We start from the raw sequence: 22697 nt of genomic DNA on the forward strand, positions 1-22697 counted from the left end.
TCTCACAGCCAAAAAGGATAAAACAATAAACAAGAGGTAAATAGTCCCTGCTTTCAAGGAGTCCATAGATTAGAGGGACAAATGATTAAACTTGCCTTTAGGTAAAGGATAATAACGTAAGGGAAATACAAGTGGACAATGAAATATGAAAAGGCACTCAGCCAAACTAGGGCAGGGACTACTCTTGTGCCTTTAGCTTAGGGATCCCAAACAACCCCCCCCACCCCGCCCCGAGGCCAAACAGGTAAGACAAATGTAGCATTTGGGCTGGAAGGAGTGAAAGACCACGTTCAGAGTTAAAGGGGGCAGCCCCTGCTCAGCTCCAGCTGACCGTTCCCACATGGGAATGTCGACCATGGTTGACAAACCTCCTGATTTTTAAAGAGAAGTCAGAAATTCAGCCTGCTAATGTGAAACCTCCTAAAAATCTTATTCACAGTTCTTCTGCAGATGCTCTGTGGGCCAAATAAAATCCTCTTTGCCAGGCCACTGATTGCAGCCCCATCATGCACTGTGCCCAGAGCTTGGCAAATGCTCAAAACATGCTTGGTGAACAGATCTTGCGCACCATCAGGCACGATTTGGGGAACCATGTGCCGAATGGTCCATTAAGAGTTAGGCATCTCAGTGTCTCAGAAAAATTTATTTTGTTTGATTCTTTTGTGGGAAGGTCCTTTCTCCTCTCCAGTTCTCATTGGGAAAACTGCCAGTTCTCACAATTGCTAATGTGGACAGCTTTGACCTTATTTTACATCCTGCTCAGTTGGTTCTATTAAGGTAGCATCTGCTTCACAAAAGGGCTTCGGATCAGCACAGACTCCTAGCCCTGTGCCTTTAAGTTTTCCAGAGAAGACTGTGTGTATTTTTCTTTAAATCGTTGGAGCATAATCAGAGTCCATATTAACTTGCTTCCCGAAGAATTTCACCAGGATGTGGATAGCCTGGGAATGCAATATTTGATAGTTTAAGAAACAAAAGCTCTGTTCCCTGCAAAAGGCTCTTCTAATGTAGAAGGTTATCTCTAGAGAACCCCAAGATAACAGCACTTATCACCCGGATTTAGAAATGCTGCGGGTCATTTTATGCCCCCTTCTTCTTTCTCACCAATATAACAAGGCACTGAGAGTGCCTTAAAGTATGTTCTCTGGTCATCAGCCTAACCCTTTAATGAATGGTGCTGTTTCCCATGTCAGGACCACCATGATATTCCCTTAGGAAGTCTGATGGAACTATTTCCCATAATTGACCTGTCAAACTATCGCCAAATTTTCCTTTTAAAAAAGAAGGGTGCGGGGGGGAACCATCAACATAGGGAAGCCATAGAAGCACATCTGCTGAAGTGAAATAGATCTGAGTTTGAATCCTTCCTCTGCCCCTTTATTAGCCCTGTCCGTGGACAGGTTACTTAACTTCCCCGAGCCCTATGTTTTCTCATTTGTAAAATGGATCACGGTAAGGCTTAAAGACATATGATAAGGATTTGATACATTCTTTTTAATCGGTGAAAAAGGCTCAATACAGTGCCTGCCTCATGGTACACTCCAAGTAGGAAAGATCCATTATCATCATTTTTATTTACCTGGGTATTACTTGTGGTATAATAATGATACTAGTTGACATTTATTGAGCCTTTGTTATTGCCACGCACTGCACTAATACATTACATGCTTTATCCCACTAAATCCTCCTAACAACCTTATGAGATAGGTACTATTATTATTCAGATTTTAATTGATGAGGCTGAGCTCAAGATCGAACAGCTGGTGTTATAGAAAAACAATGGCACTGGGGTAATAACTAGATTAGAATCTCAGAGCTGCCACTGAGTAGTGATTTAACTCCAGACTGTGTCTTTTTTTTTTTTTTTTTAATACCATGCATTGTCTTTCTTTCTTTCTTTTTATTCACTTATTTTATTTTATTTTTGGCTGCGTTGGGTCCTCGCAGGGGTCACTCCTTGCCACGGCTCGCAGGCCCCTCACTGCGGCGGCCCCTCCCGCTGCAGAGCATGGGCTCCAGGCGCGCGGGCTTCAGCAGTCGTGGCGCGCAGGCTCAGTAGTTGTGGTGCGCAGGCTTAGTTGCTCCGCGGCATGTGGGATCCTCCCGGACCAGGGATGGAACCCGTGTCCCCTGCACTGGTAGGCGGACTCCCAACCACTGCACCACCAGGGAAGTCCGAGGCTGTATCTTAACCTCTCTTTGTTTTAATTTCTTCATCTGTAAAGCCATCTGTAAAATGGCTTATTAATGTCTGTCTCTTGGGAGTCATTGGGCAATCAAAATGAGGTAACATATATTAAATACCTGACACATACCAGGGTCTCGTTAAAATGTTTGCTATTACTTCCACCATTTTTTCCTGACCCAAACTCCCCAGGGCAAAATCTTTTTTGTAGGGGGCGGACACACACTCTGTACAGCAGAGATTCGCAGACTTTAGTGTGCCTGTCAATCAAAGGAGAGCTTGTTCAAATGCAGCTTCCTGGGCTAATAAGGTGCAGAGGCAGGATCCAAACTTCCTCATATGCTTTTGAGTTAGTGCCAGCTTCCTGAGGGTCTGACTCAGTAGATCAGGGATGGGGCCCAGGAAGCCACATTTTTAACATTTCCTCCCAGCTGATTCTGCCAACACGGGCAGTCAGTCCTCAGATCATACTTGGAGAAATAAGACTAAGGTGAAATATCCCAGTCCAGTTCTTTGGAATTATACTAACTCATTATAAATACTTAAAATCTTAAACTCTGAAATTTTTCTCACTGCTAGAAACTCACCTTTATAGTTTCAGTTTTACCATTAAGCTCAGAAAGTGTTTCAGTGAATGTAGAATTTCCAGAGATACTGACATGGTTTCTTTAAACACTGTCTTTCTGGGGCAGTGTTGACTCTAGAATTGAACTCCCAATAACCAGATGACAGCTGAGAGCACATTACAATTGAGTCACCTCATCCTCTTGGCTCTTGTATGTTTTAAGACGAATAATTTTAGAAGTCTTAAAATATTTGGTGTTGGTAACGGTACGAGGTAAAGCCAAATTTTGTAAGATCGCTAACACGTCAGTTCTATTTCAAGCAACAGCATTAATTATAGGATTTGAAGATAGAATACTTACAGAACATTTTGATATTTTTGATGAGAGGAAATGAAATAGTCATGCATTATCTGCAGGCAAATTGTGCTGTTCTTACACAGTTAATCTGTTCGCAAGAATCTATTAGACGTTGAAGCTCTAAGCTCTTTTGGGATAGAAACTTTGGCTGGCCATGGAAAAGAATTTTTATACCAAAACCTTAATTGTTTAATTATCAGCTCACAGGGAAGATGTGAACCCATACGCTTTTTTTTGTTTGGCTGCGTTGGGTCTTTGTTGCTGCATGCGGGCTTTTTCTAGTTGCGGCGAGCGGGGGCTACTCTTCGTTGCAGTGCGCGGGCTTCTCATTGCGGTGGCTTCTCTTGTTGCGGAGCACAGGCTCTAGGCGCGTGGGCTTCTGTAGTTGTGGCTCGTGGGCTCTAGAGCGCAGGCTCAGTAGTTGTGGCGCACGGGCTTTGTTGCTCTGGGGCATGTGGGATCTTCCCAGACCAGGGCTTGAACCCATGTCCCCTGCATTGGCAGGCGGATTCTTAACCACTGCGCCACCAGGGGTGGTCCCTGAACCTGTACGCTTTTAAGTTCATGCCTAAAAAGGGATGCCATCTATGCCCTTAAGAAAGTGGGAAATAAGGGAAAATTGTTTCCTCATAGTCAGATTTTAACAGTGAGGCTTTACTAATTTAGAATGACTTTCTGGAACATTAATGAATCCCATTGAGATTGAAGGAAAAATATTTTAAATCCAAATCCTGTGGAGATGTATTCTAACGTGGAGGAATGAAAGATGGAAAGAACTCTGGGGAACTGGGGTTGGTTCTTTGCCAAGATGGGAAGCTCATAGGAGGTCGTGACCCTCTGATTACCTCCACATGCACAAGCCTGCATCTAGCCTGCTTCACCTGGTGGCTCTTCATCACCGTCTTAACAATCATCATGTCAACATGTTACCTTAAGCTTTGTGAAAAGGTTTCATCTTGGGAGAATTTACAGAAGGCATAATTGCTTAAAGACAGTCCTTAAAAACTTTAACTCCTTTAGTGCCACTCTTATCTATGTGGCGTTTATATTTATTGACAATCACTGCATTTTTGTGCATCAGTGTTAATGTTCTAAAAAAGGAGATGGAAGAGATGGGCAGTAGTGGCTCATTTTATTTTTTTTTTTTTTTTTTTTTTTTTTTTAAAGATTTATTGATTGATTGATTGCTATGTTGGGTCTTCGTTTCTGTGCGAGGGCTCTCTCTAGTTGTGGCAAGCGGGGGCCACTCTTCATCGCGGTGCGCGGGCCTCCCACCATCGCGGCCTCTCCTGCTGCGGAGCACAGGCTCCAGACGCGCAGGCCCAGCAGCTGCGGCGCACGGGCCCAGTTGCTCCGCGGCATGTGGGATCCTCCCGGACCAGGGCTCGAACCCGTGTCCCCTGCATTAGCAGGCAGATTCTCAACCACTGCGCCAACAGGGAAGCCCCTCATTTTATTTTTAAGTACATTTGCAGGTTTTGGAGTCAGATGGCCCTGGCCCTCCCTTGTTTTGCTAGTATGACCTTGGAGATATACTTGATATTTCTAAGTCTTGGTTTCTTCATTCATAAAATGGTACAAAATGGGGGATAAGAAAACAAGATAGTTGTAAGGATTAAAATAAATGAAATTATGTGCAGGCCTCAATTTCTTATCTGAAATCTACGGGGCCAAATGTGGGGTTCAGAATTATTCACATTTGAGAAGGTCAGTATGGTACATAGGACCTTACACACAATTTACAGCATGATCTGGGATAGTATCTGTAATGAAGCACATTGACTTTTCTGCAGCAAAATACAATATACTATAAGTAAAGACTATAAGTGACATTATCAGTTCAGGTCAAGTTTGAAGCCAAATGACTGCATTAACTTATAAGAAACCTACAAGGACTATAAAGAACATTTCATTAGTTCAGTCCACGTCTTGAGACCAAATGAGTTTATGCCACTTACCAAGGATTTTAGAATTCTGGACCGTGTGAAAAAACACAGAATTGTCTAGTATATAGGAAAGCCTTTAAAACATTATTAAAGCTTTTATTTAAACAGTGCTTTGTGTCAGACACTGCATTAAGCCTAATGCATATTGTCATCTACCTTGATCAGAATTGTGTGAGTTGGTGTTATTCCAATTTTACAGATGAGGGGAAAAAAAGGCAAATGGAAGTTAGTTACTTGCTAAAGGTCACACAACTAATAAGGGGTGTGTGACACTAGGTTTGACCCTAGATAGTCTAGGATCTGCTTTTGACCCCTATGTTATACTAGATGTTAGCTCTTGGCCTCTTTTGGAGGTGGGCATAAAAAATTGCAGGGCATAAAAGCATTGTCATATTGAAATAGATCTTGCTCAGAATTACACCCCTTTTAACTATGAAACTTATGCTTATTTGTTAACATCTGGCCTCATTTCATCAAGGAGTTGAAATGCCTTGTAAAAATATATGCAATCCCAATGATTATAATGAATAATCAAGGGAGTTAGAGCAAAGGGAAAATGAGGAATACTTAGGTGTGAAATTATTTTCACTACTATCTATATAGCATGTAGTCTGAGTTCAGTGTATGTCAATAACTATTTTACTGTGTAAATCTTTGAGCCTTTTGTAATGCTCAAGTCATCTTGTATGATTGAAAAAAGAGTGTTTATTATCCATATGTTTTCTATCCATACTAATACCTGTCACTGTTGAATTGTTTCGCAGGTTTATTTCAAAAACAAGCTGAAGGTGGCACTTATTGGTCAGAGCCTCTTTGGACAAGAAGTCTACAGCCACCTCTGCAAAGAGGGCCACCGAGTTGTGGGAGTGTTCACAGTTCCAGATAAGGATGGAAAAGCTGACCCACTGGGTGAGTGTATCTTGGAACAACTGGATCAAGGACTGCACTGGCCTCCACTCTGCCTGTTGAAAGCCTTCTCAAGCCAAGTCTATTTGTGTGGTGGATACAGACTCAGAAACTCTCCCTTCTCTGTGGGCCTCAAGACAAAGATGCAGGCCCCTATTGTACTAAGAGTTTCTCCACTTAACTCCATGGTAATCACCAGGTCCCTCAGAGGAATTTCCAAGCATGTGTTTTTCCTGAATTACACTTGTGACTTTCCAAAGGTGCTATGGGACATCTAGAATAATGTCTGTTGCAGAGGTGCCAATAGGAATGCAGGGAAGGCCACACCCAACAATAGCAATTGATGTGGGGTCATAAAGAATACATTTATCTCAGAACAAATTATAGCTATGACTGCTTGGTTATTAAGGTAGGTAAAGAAAATAGCCATCCTCAGAGCAAACCTACAGCATGATTCTGATTTTCACACTATAGTTATGTTGAAAAAGAGTGCAAGAAACAGTCTACAGGTAGGGAATAAGAACTAGCATCTAGAAATCGTGACTTATGACTTGAATCTTTATAAATCACTGGTATGATGCAATACATTGGTTGGGAAACAATATCTGTGATATACCTAAAATTTTACTTTTCTTTCTTGGAGGAATCAGCTCTGGGGTTTATTCTAGTTCTTGTTACTGGGGTAATTGGATGAAGGCAGTCAAAAGGTACAAACTTCCCATTATAAGATAAATAAGGACTAGGGATGTAGTGTACAGCATGATAAATATAATTCACACCGCTGTACATTATATGTGAAAGTTGTTAAGAAAGTAAATTCCTAGAGTTTTCAACACAGGGGAAAATTTGTTTCTTTTTCTTTAATTTTGTATCTATGTGAGAGGATGGATGCTCACTAAACTTATTGTGATAATCATTTCATGATGTATATAAGTCACATCATTATGCTGTACACCTTAAACTTACACAGTGTTGTATATCAATTATATCTCAGTAAAACTGGAAGAAAAAAAAAAGAGTCAAGCTAAAAAAGAGTTGGGCCAAGAACACATATGCACATGGATTTAACCACTTGATTTAGAAATTATTCGTGTTTCAGAAAAAGATTAGCTCTACCTGGGAAATTCTGAGGGAATCTGCCTCATGAATTCATACCTGGCCCCAAGGGCAGAAGGGGACAGATTCCCATCACTGGGACTACCTGTCTCATCATCAACTACCTGTCTCATCATTATCTATTCCCACCAGCTTTGTGTGGGGGATGTTTGGAAAGACTTATATTTGGGGTATCAGATTGGCTGTTGAAGCAGGAGGACCTCAAATAATATTAGCTTAAATAAGACAGAAGTCCCTTTCTCAAGTTTGGATTGACCATCACAGCTGTTGTGGCAGCCAGGTATCACAATGAAGGCTGCTTCTGTTTGTTGTCTTGACATTATCAACACTGGGCTTCCATCTCATGGTCCAAGGTAGTGGCTTCAGCCCCCACTGTCAACTCTGCATTCCAGCAAGCAGAAAGGGCAAGATGGGAAGCAGAGGGCAAGCCTTTATTAAGGGCATAATCCGGAAGTTTTACGTATTCCTCCCACTTGTATCCTGTTGGCTAGAACTTAGTCATAGGCCAAATCTATTTGCAGAACAGGCTGAGAAATACAGATTTTAGTTGGGGTGGCCATGTGTTCAGCTAAAGTAGAGGAATCCTTGGTAAGGGAGGAAAGGGGGCAACTAAGAGTCTCTACCATGTACATGAACTTCAGAAGAATTACAAGCATGTGACTCTCACACCTCCTTTCAGAGTGTTTCCTGGGAAATGAACTTTTCCCTGGTACCTGGTCCCAGCATATGGTTAACAGTGTATGTTCTAGAATCATGAAACTAGTTCTGACTCTGCCACTTGATAGCTGTGTGACCCTGGACAAGTCACTTAAACTCATTAAGCTTAGTTCAGTGATACCCATCTCACATGGATTAAATGAGATAACGTATGTAAAGTGCTCAGCACGGCACCTGATTCATAAAAAGGATCAATAATGACAGTGGCGATTTTTGTTGTCAGTATAGTCAACTAGAGCAACAAAAAATAGTCCTGGGGCAGCCAAAAATCAATATGGTGGAGCAACACCTGAATGGCTCAAGCTTGTCTCAGTGGAGTGGATTTTTCAAATGAAGACTTCTAAGTCTCTTCCACCCCATTTTTCTTTCCCAGTCTAACCTTTCACAATTTTCTCCCAATTTCACCACATTTTTTTCACCACCATTTACTCATTTTCCTATCATCTGACATTTTGTTTTGTTCACAGCTTTTTGAACAATTTTAGGAACATTTACATTTTGTAAACATTATTATACTGGTCTCTCAGATTCTCCCAGATGGATTGACTAAAGCGTCACCTTGAAGGCCAAGGTCATTTTAGGACTTGTTAGGCTTTGGCCTTTAGGCTTCGTGGGCGCATCATCCCCTCCAGAGTCTATGGATGTTGATGATTAGATGGGGAGAAAGGAAAGGAAGCCAGAGCATGCAGGTAAAATGCCTTATTTAAGACTTCTGGATATTGCCGAGAATGTAGTTTCTTTGTGTTATTGATGGAGAATAAATATATATATACTTAATATATGTAAGGTATATAGTTAGTAAAAGTGCTCTTTTATTATGGAAAAAACGGGCTTGTGCTGTCTGTACTTTGGAGGGCCATTCAATTTCACACACAGGTAGGAGGGAGTCATTCCTTTCAGAAGGGACAACATTTCCTGAGCAAAGAGCCTGGGATCTGCTTCCGTAGGGCAAACCCTTACGGGGAGCATGGATTCTCCACTCTTGGCCTCTCTCCCCCACTAACTTATCTTATGGGCGAATTTAGGAGGAGGAACTAGACAGACGCAGCTCAACTCAGCTACTTTTGAAACCACACTCCTCCTCAGATGGGACTCGAACCCAGCGACACCTCGGACTAGGACTTGAACCACAATCCCTGACCTAGGAGGGGACTTGAACCCACTGTCTTTTCATTGAAACCGCTTACCTGGTGTCAGGACTTACTGAAGCTCGGGTTCTTTTGTCTCAGCACAGAAAGAGTTCAGGGTGAGGCAAAGTGGCAGGCAAAGACTGAGTTTATTAGCATAGGAGGCTTGAGAGATACAAGCAGGCCGGCAAGGGAGCACGCCCCAAGAACAAAGAGGGCTACTTTTTTTTTTTTAATGTTTATGTATTTATTTGGCAGCACTGCTTGAGGCGCAGGGGATCTTCATTGCCAAGTACGGGACCTTCTTTGCGGCATGCGGGATCTTTAGTTGTGGCACACATGCGGGATCTATAGTTCCCTGACCAGGGATCGAACCCGGGCCGCCTGCATTGGGAGCATGAGTCTTAACCACTGGACCACCAGGGAAGTCCCCAGAGGGCTACATTTTTATAGTCAAAGAAAAAATGGGAGGGGAGAAGACCACCTTCTTCCTCATTTTGTGTAGATGTCAAGGCTTACATCATTAGTTCCTCCTTTGACCCTACATGGTCTAACCGGGACTGTCAAGGCTCTATTTAAATCATATGCATATTAGCAAAAGGGTGGTAACATATACTAAAATATGGTAATTTGTCTCAGGTTTCGGTATAATGTCCCCTTCCACCTAGTTTCTTTCCCCTTTCATCTGTATACCTGTCTTGGCTACATGCAAGAATGCAGTTTTTCTCAGGGTCTGTTATCTTATAGACCTCCCAAAGCCGAATGTAGGCTTATACCTGTTTTTCTGTGGTATTGGCCTAAGTAAGTCTGTTTAGTTTCAAAATGTTCTGATTGTTGCTTAGCTGCCCGATGGTCTGGGCATTTTCTGGTTGGTGTCTAGCTTATGGTGATCTCCTAAAGTCTCTCTCTATCTATCTTCCCCTAGTGGGATTTCTAGCTGTGTAACTATCTTATTCTATCCCTATCACTTTCTCCATTTATCTTTTGGGATCTGCCTGTTTGGCGGGGAGAGTGTTCCAGTCTACAGTTTGCCCTGTGATAAAAGGGACTCCCCCCAGGAAACAGGTGTGGGAAGGGAATCAAGGTTTTCCATCTGTACCAGAGGCTACGTCTAATTGGGGTGGTGATGTTTTGGCACTTGACTCCAAATCTCAAGAAACAAACAAGCAAATGTCCTTTAAATGGCTGTATCAGTAATAAAGGTACAATTTTGATCTATAAAAGAAGCAGCTTCAGTTAAAATCTCAAAACGTTGTCTAGCCACAAACTTCTGAGTTGAAACATATTATGCCTTAAATATATAGATAAAAATCACATTATAAAAGTGGATGCATCTTGATAAAATTGTATCATGTCAAATCCTGGTCAGAATCTAAATTGTTCTTTATCATGTTTTATTTGTAAATGTTTCATGAAATTACAATGTGTGGATCCATAGTAATACAAAATTATGACTAAAACTTTTCTGATGAAAATAATCTTCTCTTTCATGCTCAGCTTTGGCTGCAGAGAAAAATGGGACCCCTGTGTTCAAGATACCTAGATGGAGAGTCAAGGGCAAGACCATAAAGGAAGTGGCGGAGGCCTACAGATCCGTGGGTGCTGAGCTAAACGTGCTTCCCTTTTGCACACAGTTCATCCCCATGGATGTAATTGACAGCCCTAAACATGGTTCCATCATTTATCACCCATCTGTCCTTCCCAGACACAGAGGAGCCTCTGCTATCAACTGGTGAGATTTTTTAAAATAACCAAGATGGGCCCATTTCCATTGCTTGTAATCTTTCTGTGTTTTACCTAGGTGATCAAGGAACTAGGTATGCTTGAACAATTGTGAGGTCCCGACTGATTACTACTGTTGCACAAACTCCCCTGAGATCTAGAGGTACTGCATAAGCCAGAACAGCGTTTCCCAAGAATAATCTATGGAGTATTGGCTCTATCAGATGTAACTAGGTATTGAGCAGGCAAAGGTCCTGTGGTCAGACGAGTTTGGTTTATGCTGGATTTCTTTATCTCAGGACTTAGAGATTTTAATATGTGCTTTAATGTGGGCATCATAATCTCCAAGAGGAAATCTGAGTACAAGGTGTTCCCACACTTATTTGGCCGTAGAACTTTTTTTTGCATAGAATGTCTCAAGTACATTTCAGGAAATGCTGAATTACCTGAAATTATCTTTCTCATGGTGTGACTTCCCCCATTCTACTTTAAGCCTCTTGAGGGGAAAAAGGACTCTGGTCTAACATTTTTACTGCCGTATGTCCCAGTATCAAGAACACTGCCTGGTATACTGTAGGTGCCCAGTCCTATAGGTATACTATACTGTGGGTCAAGGTGGGCCTTTCCCACCTTCTCTACCTTTTCTCCTTTACCTGCACATCTGTCTCTTACCTGCACAGCTGTCTCTTAGTGTCAAGTTATCAGATAGGCAGAAAATCTATACTTAGTTTAAAGGTGGTAAAAAAGCATTTCATTGTATTTTAAGACCAATTACATGAATTGATTTCTTTTTTGCTCTTGTAACTTGTACTATAGTAGATATCTTTGTCCTTAAACATGTATTTTTCTCTCAATTCACATTGCTGGCACATGCAGAATCATTGGGTCAAAATACATGAATATTTTCAAGGCTCTTAGATAACACAATGCCAATTAATTCCTCAATATTTCTGAAAAGAGTGGTTGATTGCCTGGTTGGTTGATTGATTTAGGTCTTGCTTGATTAGTGGCTCAGAGAGGTAAAAATGATTAGCTGGAGAGCATGGCTGACCTACCAGTTCATACTCTGTCTATATCTGCTCGCTGATATTCTTTTATGTTGTATTTCCATATATCTGGTTTATTGTATGTATTATAAGGTCTGTAGGGCCAGCATCTCCTCTTAGGCTAGATTTATAGAATACAAAATACAAATAGTTGAATTAATCAACCATCTTTTACTACAATTTATAGCTAATCTAGAACTAATTCTAGCTCTAAGTGATGCTTGTACCTGAATTACACAACCTAAATTAATAATCAGTTCTCCTTTTCACATTGCACTGATCATCTTCTGTTTTATCTTCCATTATCTTATTCTGCCTAATACAGGGTCAGGTACAATGTAGGAACTGGACATGGGTGGGCAAAATTACTTGATGCTGCAGTAGCAAGCTGACACCTGGGAATCAGTGAGGGGTAGTACTGATGGTCTCTAACGCCTTTTTGAGTAGACTATAAGTCATTAGCATGTGTTAACAAGAAAGATTACAGAGATGAGGATGTATAAAGTAGCAGTACCATTAAGTTCTGCTTTTTATGAGTGTTTACATCTCCCAGCTCTGCTGTAATTTTCACAGTAGTTTCATTCACTGTCTATTTTCCATTGTAAACACCTTGTACTTTAATGTCACTAATTTATCACCTGATGATACAGTTAACCAACATTTTAAGTTGAAACTCTTCTTTTCCCAGGACTCTAATCATGGGAGATAAGAAAGCTGGGTTTTCTGTTTTCTGGGCTGATGATGGTTTAGACACAGGACCCATCCTTCTCCAGAGGTCGTGTGATGTCGAACCCAATGATACAGTGGATGCACTTTATAATCGATTTCTTTTTCCTGAAGGAATCAAGGCCATGGTCAGTATATTTATGCTATCAAGGAGAATTTAGTAAAGCTTTAAAATTTTTCTTTTATTGAGAATTTGCTCCTGTGAATTTGTACTAAAAATAAAAAACCCCAAAATAAAATTAGATTTTATATTTGCCAGTACCATGGTATTTTGAGGGTGGAAATCTGCACTTTAGAATTTCTTAGTCTATGAATCTGACTTGTTCTTCTGAGAACAGTGATCAAGTGGATAAAGTAGTAATCAAACTCCTTCATTCATTTTACCAAATATTTGAATCTCCAACCCTGTTTATAATGACTAATTGTAAAGAAGCGGCAGAATCTTAAGAAATTTTGATATGTAATTTGGGCTTTCTTCAAAAACATTTAAAATCAGTCTGTGTAAAAGGGTGAAATTTAACACTGTTTTATTTGTTCAGATATGCTCTGGATTAAAGGCTCGAAACATGTGCACCACAAAGAAAAAATATATTAACCTGTAAAAACATTGAAAGATAATTTCAGTGTCATTTAATGTCTTCTGTAGTTTGATATGGTGGAAGTACAACACAGAGATGGACAGTAAGATGATATAAAGAAGCAGCCATTGATTTAGGAGAGAGGAGAGCAGAGCTTTGTATCATTTAACGATTAAAAGAGTAGTTCTCGTTCTACCACTTATTTGTTGTATAATAGGCAGGTCACTTAGCCTCTTTAGCCTTGGTTTCCTCATCTATAAAATGTGGATAATACTGCCTGACTTATAGGGTTGTTGTGAAAATTAAATGACGTTTGTGTAAAGCATCTGGCACACAGGAGGTGCTCAAAATGACCGTTATAATCAAAATAGTATTTTGTGTGTTCAGTAGCATTTGAGCAAGCCTGTATCCTGTACCTGGTGATATTATAGCCAGAAATAGGTGGAATGAATGAGCTGTAAACTTGGCCCTGTTCCCAGGTGGCTCCCACCACATGCTCTTGTGGAGGTTGGAGTACTTAGCTGTGAGTACTTAGAGAGAAAACTGAGAACCTGAGCTCACATAGGTCTCCCAGTGAAGGAGAGAGGCTCTCAACTCAAGGTAAACATAAATGTGGCATGGAAGGGGATGTAGGACACATCCCAAAGGCAATCAAACTCATGGACAGTTTTAATTGTTTTTTTTATTCCAGGTGTCCTAAGCTAGAAAGCCAGTTGAATTCCTTAAATATGACTTTCTAGAATCATCATGATGAGCAGAAACAACCCACAATGACTTATTTTACAATTATATTCCTGAAATTTCCATTGAAACACCAAGGGGAGATTGAAATTTGCTTAAATAAAGGGGTCATTTTAAAAAGTACAGGCTGGATATTGGCAGTAGATAGACCTGGATGCAGATCCTCCTTCTACCACCTACGAGCTATCTCTGTGATCTTGAGCTAGTTGCTTTTTCTCGAGCTAGTTGCTTGAGGCTTTTTGCAGGCCTCAGTTTCCTCATCTGTAAAACAGGACTAATAATACCCACGTTGTAGGACTGGTATGATGTTGCAAGGGATATTTTACATAAAGTAGCCACCACACTGCCTGGCATAATTATGGATCCAAAGAAATGGTAGTTATTTTATCAAAGTCCGACTCTCTGGACAGATTTATATGTAGTAATTCTGTTAAACAGAAACTTCAGTTAAACAGGCCATGCCATTATTGACCACTGGGCTCTAACACAGGTAACATTTTTGGCTTTAGGTGGAAGCTGTCCAGCTCATAGCCGATGGAAAAGCTCCTCGTATTCCCCAGTCAGAAGAAGCTGCAACATATGAAGGTATCCAGAAAAAGGAAAATGCTGAGGTATTTATATCAACTCAGTAACACATCTCAGAGTTAGTTCATTGTCGTCCACCTTTAAGCAGTTCTCAGTGTACCATTTCCTCACCAAAAGGTAGATCTCCAAGATAGGCTGCTACCCCATCCCTACTCATGTCCGCCACTGATGGAGAGAAATGTTTCTATTGCCTTTGAGACTTGCAGCATTAGAAGTTCAACCTGTGCTTTGTGCATTTCTAGATCTCTTGGGATCAGTCTGCTGAAGCTTTACATAACTGGATCCGAGGTCATGATAAAGTCCCTGGAGCTTGGACAGAGATAAACGGACAGGTATGTTCTAGGAACCTTTTTTTTTTTTTTTTTTTTTTGCATATAACCTTTGCAAGAGGTATTACACATAAGTCTAGGCTTCCTCTGGTTCTTCCTTTGGTTGTGAGGAGAGTCTGTGTCCTAGGTACACGTGACCAGCTAAAAGAGTTCTAGGTACACGTGACCACCTCCCTCTTTACTCCCCATATATTGAGCATTTGGTGTGAAGCAGACACTGGGCACAGCCTCTGCTCTCAGGGAGACTGCAGTCTTATGGAGAAAGCAGAGAAGTGAATAAACACGCACAATGAAGTAAGACAAATGATGTAACTGAGGCCCAGACTCAGGTGTCTTAGGAAAGGCTTTCTAGAAAAGCTGACTGTTTTGCTTGCACCTCGAGAAGAGGTCAGCAGGTAGAGAATGAGTCAAAGAGTTACAGACCCAGAGGTAGGAGAGCATATTACCCGGACAGGGACTCGCCGTAGAGTTCAGTGAAGCTGTAGCTCCAGGCGTGAGGAGCCAGGTGTGAGAGGCACTGGGAGAGATGCAGCAGGGGCGGGGGGCAGGGGCAGGAAAGGCCTTCTAATCCCGGTGGGATCTCCACTCAACTCAGCTTCTCAGGTTTCACCTCTTGTAGGAAGTCTCCTGACCTCACACGCCCAGCCTGGCGGGATTGGGCGTCCCTTCTGTCTGTTCCCGTAACGCCCTGCCTAGCTCTGACACAGCGTATTATATACTATAAGCGTCTCTTTATGTATCTATCCCTCTTACCCCTGTACACTGTGAACTCCTCAGGGACAAGAGCGTCATGTTATTGTCTTGATACTCTCAGCACTTACACAGGGTTCTTAGTGCATATTAGGTGTCAGTAAAAATACGTGGGATCAGCGAAGGACCAAGGGAAGAGGTTTAGTGCAGTGCTTCAAGTGTGGGATTGGAGGGCATTATGGTAAGTGAAATAAGTCAGGGAGAAAGACAAATACTGTATGATATCACTTATATGTGGAATCTAAAAAGTACAACAAACTAGTGAATGTAATATAAAAGAAGCAGACTCACAGATACAGAGAACAAACTAGTGGTTACAGTGGGGAGAGGGAAAGGGCGGGGGGGCAAGATAGGAGTAGGGGATTAAGAGGTACAAACTATTATTTATAAGTTAAGCTACAAGGATATATTGTACAACGCAGGGAATATAGCCAATATTTTATAAGTATAAATGGAATATAACCTTTAAAAATTTTGAGTCACTATATTGTACACCTGTAACTTTATATTATACATCAACTACAACAAAAAAATAAACAATGCTACCATGGACATCCTTGCACATGTACCCTTGATCACATGGTTAGTACTGGGTGTATATCTTAGACTAGAGTAACATCATCATAGCATATGAATATATTTTACCACAACTGATAATACCCAGTTTTTCAAAGCAGATATACTCACAAAAAAAAGTGTGGGATCTGAAGCCAGAATGTTTCCATTAAAATTCTGGCTTTGCAACTATTTGCTGTGTAACCTTTGGCAGGTTATTTAACCACTGGGTGCCTTGGTGTCCTCATTGTAGAATGAGACTAATAATAGTGCCTCCTTTGTAGGTTTGGGGTTGTTGTGAAGATGAAATGAGTTAATACACATTAATTCATCAAAGTACTTAGTCCCTGGCATAGAATAAGTATTCAATAAATATTAAATATTATAGTGCTCGATAAATGATAGCTAATGGCCATAGAATTATAATCATAATTATGATAACAAATCAACTAGTATCCAGTTCTCTTAGTTACAGTCTGGATCCAGTCCTGTTTCCATGAACCGACCCACAAAGCACCTGTACCTCCCATCGTACATCCCACTGCAATGTAATAGTTTGTTTACTACTCTGCATCTGCCCTCCCTGGCACCCCGCCAACACCTCCACTTCCCCCACAAACCCTACCTTCAGGCTGCAAAGTCTGCGAGAGCTTTTATCTCATTCACCTTTGTGTCAATGTGCATAAATGATAAATGTATACTCGTGTCACCTGGATGTGCGGCATTTTTTTAAACTCTTCAGTCACACGTTCACAGACCATCTCTTGCTTTGTGTCGTTTCCATGGATGCTTGATATCATTGGGGGTGGGGGGGGGGTCCCTAATTTTGTCATAAATGAGAATTGCAACTTCAGCTTTTTTGCCAGGAGTGCTGCTCGCATACACCCTTATAACCGGCCTTCGCTTCCCCCTTTCACAACCTGGGTCTGATCTCTTTATTAGGTGGTCACTTTCTACGCCTCATCATTACTGAATAGCTCCATCCCTCCTGGAGAACCACTGGAAATTAAAGGTGCCAAGAAGCCTGGTCTTGTTACCAAAAGCGGCCTTGTTCTTTTTGGTAACGATGGAAAAGCAGTGAGTGTTCAACATGGTTACCTCTAAAATAAATTTTTTTGGTTTCCTTTGATAACCCAAGCTATTGAGGGACTAGCTTTCACAGGGTAGTCTGGCTTTGCAGTGGGCTGTGGGAGCTCAGGGTGTCTGTGGTCCATCTCTCTCTGCAGATGAGCTGGCTCCAGGTCCCTTGATGACAAGAAGGCTCGTCAGGACGGGCCCCGAGGACCCGCACAGCCTGGTGTGTGATACAGTAGAAAGAGCTTGGAGCTTAGTCAGGAAACAGGTCGTGAATCCCTGCTCTGCCACTTACCGGTCTTGGGCAGGACGCCTCTCCCCTCGGAGGCTCAGTTTCCGCATCTGTAAAACAGAGGGAGTGTACCTTGTCTGTCTGCCTTCCCGCTGGCAGAGTCTGGGAGGCTCAGATGCTGTGGCCCTCTTCAGACTCTCCTCCCCTGCCTCACCAGGCCGACGCCCACCCACTCTGCCTGTGCTTGGGGGCGTGGCCTCTGGGCCTCTCTGGGCTCTTGGGCAGCTGCCCAGTGAAGAAAGCCAAAGGGAATCTGCAGCTCACAGACACTTTCTGATGGCTTACAGGATAGATCAGTTACTAAGATTGCAGGCTTCAGAGCCCATCTAGTCCTGGGTTGTAACCCCAGCTCTGTTACTCGCTGTGTGGCGCTGGGCAAAGTACTTAATCTCATTGAGCCTCCATTTCCTCATCAGTAAAATGGGGATAATAAGGACACCTGCCTCCATCAGGATTTATGAGATTGAATAAGATACTTCAGCATATACGTACTTAGCACAGTGCATGCTGCAGAGTAAGTGTTCAGAAGATGGCAGTAGTAGTAGTAGTAGTAGTAGTACTAGTAGCAATGGTAGTTACACTAGGCTTTAGACCCAATACCTATATCCGAATGTCAATTTTGGGGGGGCTTATCATATATTTTGAGATATATCTACCCTAGACTTAACTTCCTCCTTTCTGCTGCCATGGCTGAAATACCATTTCAGTCCTTTTACACATAACGGTGAGTGCTTTTAATCCATATTTTTATATTTGTCAAATAAGCCGCTTCTTATACCCATATAAGACTCCTCCCACCAGTCTCACTTTTGAACTGTCCTAATCCTCAATTCTTCTGCTTGTTTTGTTGTTATTTTACAGCTGATGGTGAGAAATCTGCAGTTTGAAGATGGAAAAATGATTCCTGCGTCTCAGTACTTTTCAGCGGGTGAGACATCAGTGGTGGAACTTACAGCCGAAGAGGTGAAGGTGGCGGAGACCATCAAGGTGAACACGTGAAGTTCTTAATGTAACTCTTATCTTGGAAAACGAAGCCATTTTTGTTAACTGGTACCATCAATCCTCAAAGTAGTTGGGATGGAACTTTTATTTCCTCATTTTCGTATTAGCTGCAAAAGGAAATCAGTGCCAAAATTTATACGCACATTTATTTGTCACTCACATAAATAATCCAAGGCAGTTCTAGGTTGGCCTGGGGGTTAGGGGTGAAGCTGGAACATGAGGGTTAGGGGTGGAGTCAAGTAGGAACCCAGGCTGGGCTATCTTCAAGGTCCTGCTGGGGGTCATCTCCACCCCAGACGGCCAAGAAGAGCACAAGTACACAGAGAATTGTGTGAAGGAGGTTTTTCATGGGACAAGACTGGGAGTACAGGTCACTTATATTCATATTCACCGGCTAGAAGTCAATCACACGGCCGCCTCTAACTTGAAGAGATGCTGAGAATTGTAATCAATCCATGAAAAGAAGTAGGTTTGGTGAGAAGCCGACTAGTCTCTGCCACAGTGTTCTACATGGCAGCTCCCTCATAAAAGTTTCCCTTGTGTAGGTCATCTGGGCTGGAATTTTAAGCAACGTCCCTGTTATTGAAGATTCAACAGACTTCTTTAAATCTGGAGCAAGCTCAATGGATGTTGTCAGGTAAAACCACCACCTTACTGGCTCATACCCCTCCACCAGGGATTTTGAGACTTTGACTTTGAAAATCAAATCGAAATCCTTTGTACTGGTTGTTATCACTCTGTTGTACCCATCTACTGTGTTTCTCTTTTCTTCATCTTTTTTGGTTTGTTTGTTTCCATGGTCAAATACATGTATTTGTTCCCTTCTCTTTGTTGCTAACCAGGAGTTATTTTCATATTTACTATACACCTAGAAAACAACCCTTCTAATTATTTGTTTCATTTAAAAATCTGTCTTCATATTTCTTAGTTGATTCTCCTGCAGTTAGAATTGGGAAGTTCTGAGTGAGAATGTTAAAAGGGATTTCCCTATATAGTCTCACCTAAAAGGATACCTAACATTGATTATGCTTACCCCGAATCTTTTTCTCCTATCTCCTCCCTAAGTTACCCAGTATGATATATCTAGAATGAGGATTGTCAGACTTCTTGCAAGAGTAAGGGTAAGCACTCTACAGTCAGAATTTCTCTACGGAGGTTTCAAACAAGTAGAAAGGGCTAGAGGACTAGAAAGCCACCCTCTGTGGCATGAAGAGCAGACCAGGATCCTAACAGTGGCGAGTCTTGCAGAGGTGCTTTTCCTTTGAGGCCCACACTATGGCCATTTACTAAATAAACAAGGTGAACTCCTCTTGACAATCCTTCATGTCGGCAAAGCAAGTGTTCTTGATGAACATTCTGTCTATTTATTTATTCATTCATGCATTTAACAAAATTTATTGAACATTTATGACATCAGAAACAGTTTTTTGCACTGGGGATACAGTCATGAACAAGACAAAGTCCCTTCATTCGTGGATCTTTTTTATTGCAATCATCAAAAACAATCCTCTCAAGAGCAAATATCATTATCAGAAGTTAAAAGTTTTGGTTCCTCAAGTTACAGATTTCTCAGCTATGGTTCATGAGTTCCCAGAAGCTTCTCATTTGCTCAACTAAAGATTTCAACATTGTACTTTTAACACTAGTTTTTTGCTAACAAGATACTCCTGCAGGAGTTACCCATTTCCTGTTTGAGTGTCTGACTTACCATAATCATCTGATATTATTATCTTGGACTACCAAGGTACCTCTCTTTTCGGGAATAAATGGCTGAGCAACCGCTGTGGTGAGCTTTCTAGTACACCTCTGTCTGGTACACCTTTGCTACTCAAGAAATGTCAAATTAGAGCTATGATTTGAAAAATTAACAGTGAAAAATCAAAGGGTTGAGAAGGACTTTACAAATTATATTAACCTTCCCGATGGTTCTATTTAGTACCTATCTTAGCCATGTAATACAAACAAATGTTTGTTTTATTGTTTCACAGGATCTAGAGAAAATATTCTACGGTATGACTTTGGTTTCTTATAATCGTCACAGTTCAGAAATTTTCCTTATTTCTTATTCCTTGAGTATTTTGAAAGGAAAGAAATTGATTTTATGTGCCCTTTGTCATCTTGCTTGCAAGTAATTAAAATGTCTTTGCCTTGATTTCTTGTATTTCTAGTCATGTATAAAAATAATTGCCGGGACTTCCCTGGCAGTCCAATGGTTAAGACTCCGCACTTCCAATGCAGGGGGTGCAGGTTCGATCCCTGGTCGGGGAACTAAGATGCCACATGCCATGCGATACAGCCAAAAATAAATAAAATTTTAAAAAAATAAATAAAAAGTTTAAAAATTGCCACTGTCCTTCAAGACAGCTTAAAAATTTTTTTCTCCCAATCTTATCAATTTCTCTGATTATTATCATAGAAGATCTCATGGGATATAAATAGGCATGTGACATACGTCCTACTTCAAAGCATGTTAAAAGTAATCACAGTCCCTCTAAACTCTTTTAAAAATGTAGTGGGAAGCAGCCGCATAACACAGGGAGATCAGCTCGGTGCTTTGTGATCACCTAGAGGGGTGGGATAGGGAGGGTGGGAGGGAGGGAGATGCAAGAGGGAAGAGATATAGAAACATATGTATATGTATAACTGATTCACTTTGTTATAAAGCAGAAACTAACACACCATAGTAAAGCAATTATACTCCAATAAAGATGTTAAAAAAAAAATGTAAGTAACAAGAGCTGGTTCTTCCTTTCAGGCTGGTTGAAGAGATAAGACAGAAATGTGGAGGACTTCAGTTACAGAATGAGGATGTTTATATGGCCACCAAGTTTGAAGACTTCATCCAAAAAGTCGTGAGGAAACTGAGAGGAGAAGATCAAGAAGCGGAGCTAGTGGTGGATTATGTAAGCCTGTCCATGGTGTTGAAAACCTAAATCGTTAAGACCTTTGTACTATAAAAGAATGCTGTACCTTTCCTCCATTTGTTTTTACATTTATAACCTTTTTAAAATGACAGTTTTATTGAGATTATAATTCAGATACCATACATTTCACCCTTTTAAAATGTATAATTCATTGGTTTTTAGTATATTCACCCCATCACCACTGTCTGGTTATGGAACATTTTTATTACCTCCTAAAAAGAAACGCTGTATCCTTTGGCAGTCATTCTCTGCTCTCCTCTCTAATTTACTTTCTGTTTCTATGGATTTGCCTATTCTAGACGTTTCATATAAATGGAATTATGCAATAAGTGGCCTTTTGCAGCTGGCTTCTTTCACTTAGCATAATGTGTTCAAGGTTCATCCATATTGTAGAGTAGATTATCACTTCATTCCTTTTTCCTAGCCAAATAATGGTCCATTGTGTGGATAAACTACATTTTGTTTATCCTTTCCTCAGTTGGTGTACATTTGGACTGTTTCTACTTTTGGGCTATTATAAATAATGCTGTTATGAAAATTCATGTATAAGTTTTTGTGTGAACATATGTTCTCAGTTCTCTTGGGTAAATATCTAGAAGTGGAATTGATGAGTCATATAGTAACTCTATGTTTAACTTTTTGAGGAACTGCCCATCTGCTTTCCAAAGTGACTATACCATTTTACAATGCCAGTAGCAATGTAGGAAGCTTCTAATTTCTTCATGTCTTCACCAACATATGCTATTGTCTGTCTTTTTTCTTTCAGCTGTTCTAGCAGGTGTGAAGTGATATCTTGTTGTGGTTTTGATTTACATTTCCCTAATGACTAATGATAAACATCTTTTCATGTGCTTATTGGCCACTTGCATGTCTTCTTTGGAGAAATACCTATTCAAATATTTCACCTGTTTTTTTTTTTTTCTGTCATTTTTGTTGTTTCTTTTGTTTTGTTTTGGTTTGGTTTTTTTGGCCTCACCAAGCAGCTTGTAAGATCTTAGTTCCCCAACCAGGGATGGAACCCAGGCCCCTGGCAGTGAGGACGCCCAGTCCTAACCACCGGACCACCAGGGAATTCCCTCAAATCCTTTGCTTCTTTTTTAACTGGGATATTTGTCTTTTTAATTTTTGAGTTGTAAGAGGCCTTAGTATATTTTGGATACTAGACCCTAATCAGATTTATTATTTGTAAATATTTTGTCCCATTCTGTGGGTTTTCTTTTCACTTTTTTGATAGTGTCCTTTAACACACAAAAGTTTTAAAATTTGATTAAGTCTAATTAATCTGTTTGTTCTTTTGCCACTTGGGCTTCTATATGTCTTGTTTTATGCCTTTTTTGCTCCTCTACTCCTTTACTGCTCTCTTTTTTGTTAAATGGATATTGTCTTGTATGCCAGTTTAATCTCTTTTGCTATATATTTTTATTTTCTTAATGGTTGCCTTGAGGATTCCAAG

The 22697-nt window shown here is 40.8% G+C and overlaps 1 protein-coding gene and 1 long non-coding RNA gene across 2 annotated transcripts in view; both read left to right on the plus strand.

The window, feature by feature from the left end:
• The window catches only part of LOC309640631, a 317179-nt gene that overhangs the window by 63304 nt on the left and 231178 nt on the right, over positions 1-22697 (plus strand). The gene's annotated exons all lie outside the window — the stretch shown is intronic.
• Positions 1-22697, plus strand: part of ALDH1L2 (aldehyde dehydrogenase 1 family member L2) — a 56211-nt gene that overhangs the window by 3194 nt on the left and 30320 nt on the right. Inside the window, exons 2-10 of the mRNA XM_082419388.1 lie at positions 5819-5963; positions 10418-10652; positions 12377-12542; positions 14243-14344; positions 14561-14650; positions 16895-17029; positions 18180-18305; positions 18866-18957; positions 21076-21223. Coding sequence (XP_082275514.1) covers positions 5819-5963; positions 10418-10652; positions 12377-12542; positions 14243-14344; positions 14561-14650; positions 16895-17029; positions 18180-18305; positions 18866-18957; positions 21076-21223 — 1239 coding nt within the window. The remainder of the gene's footprint in view (positions 1-5818; positions 5964-10417; positions 10653-12376; positions 12543-14242; positions 14345-14560; positions 14651-16894; positions 17030-18179; positions 18306-18865; positions 18958-21075; positions 21224-22697) is intronic.

Source organism: Balaenoptera physalus (genome assembly GCF_965194825.1).
Source record: "Balaenoptera physalus genome assembly, chromosome: 13".
NCBI lineage: Eukaryota > Metazoa > Chordata > Mammalia > Artiodactyla > Balaenopteridae > Balaenoptera > Balaenoptera physalus.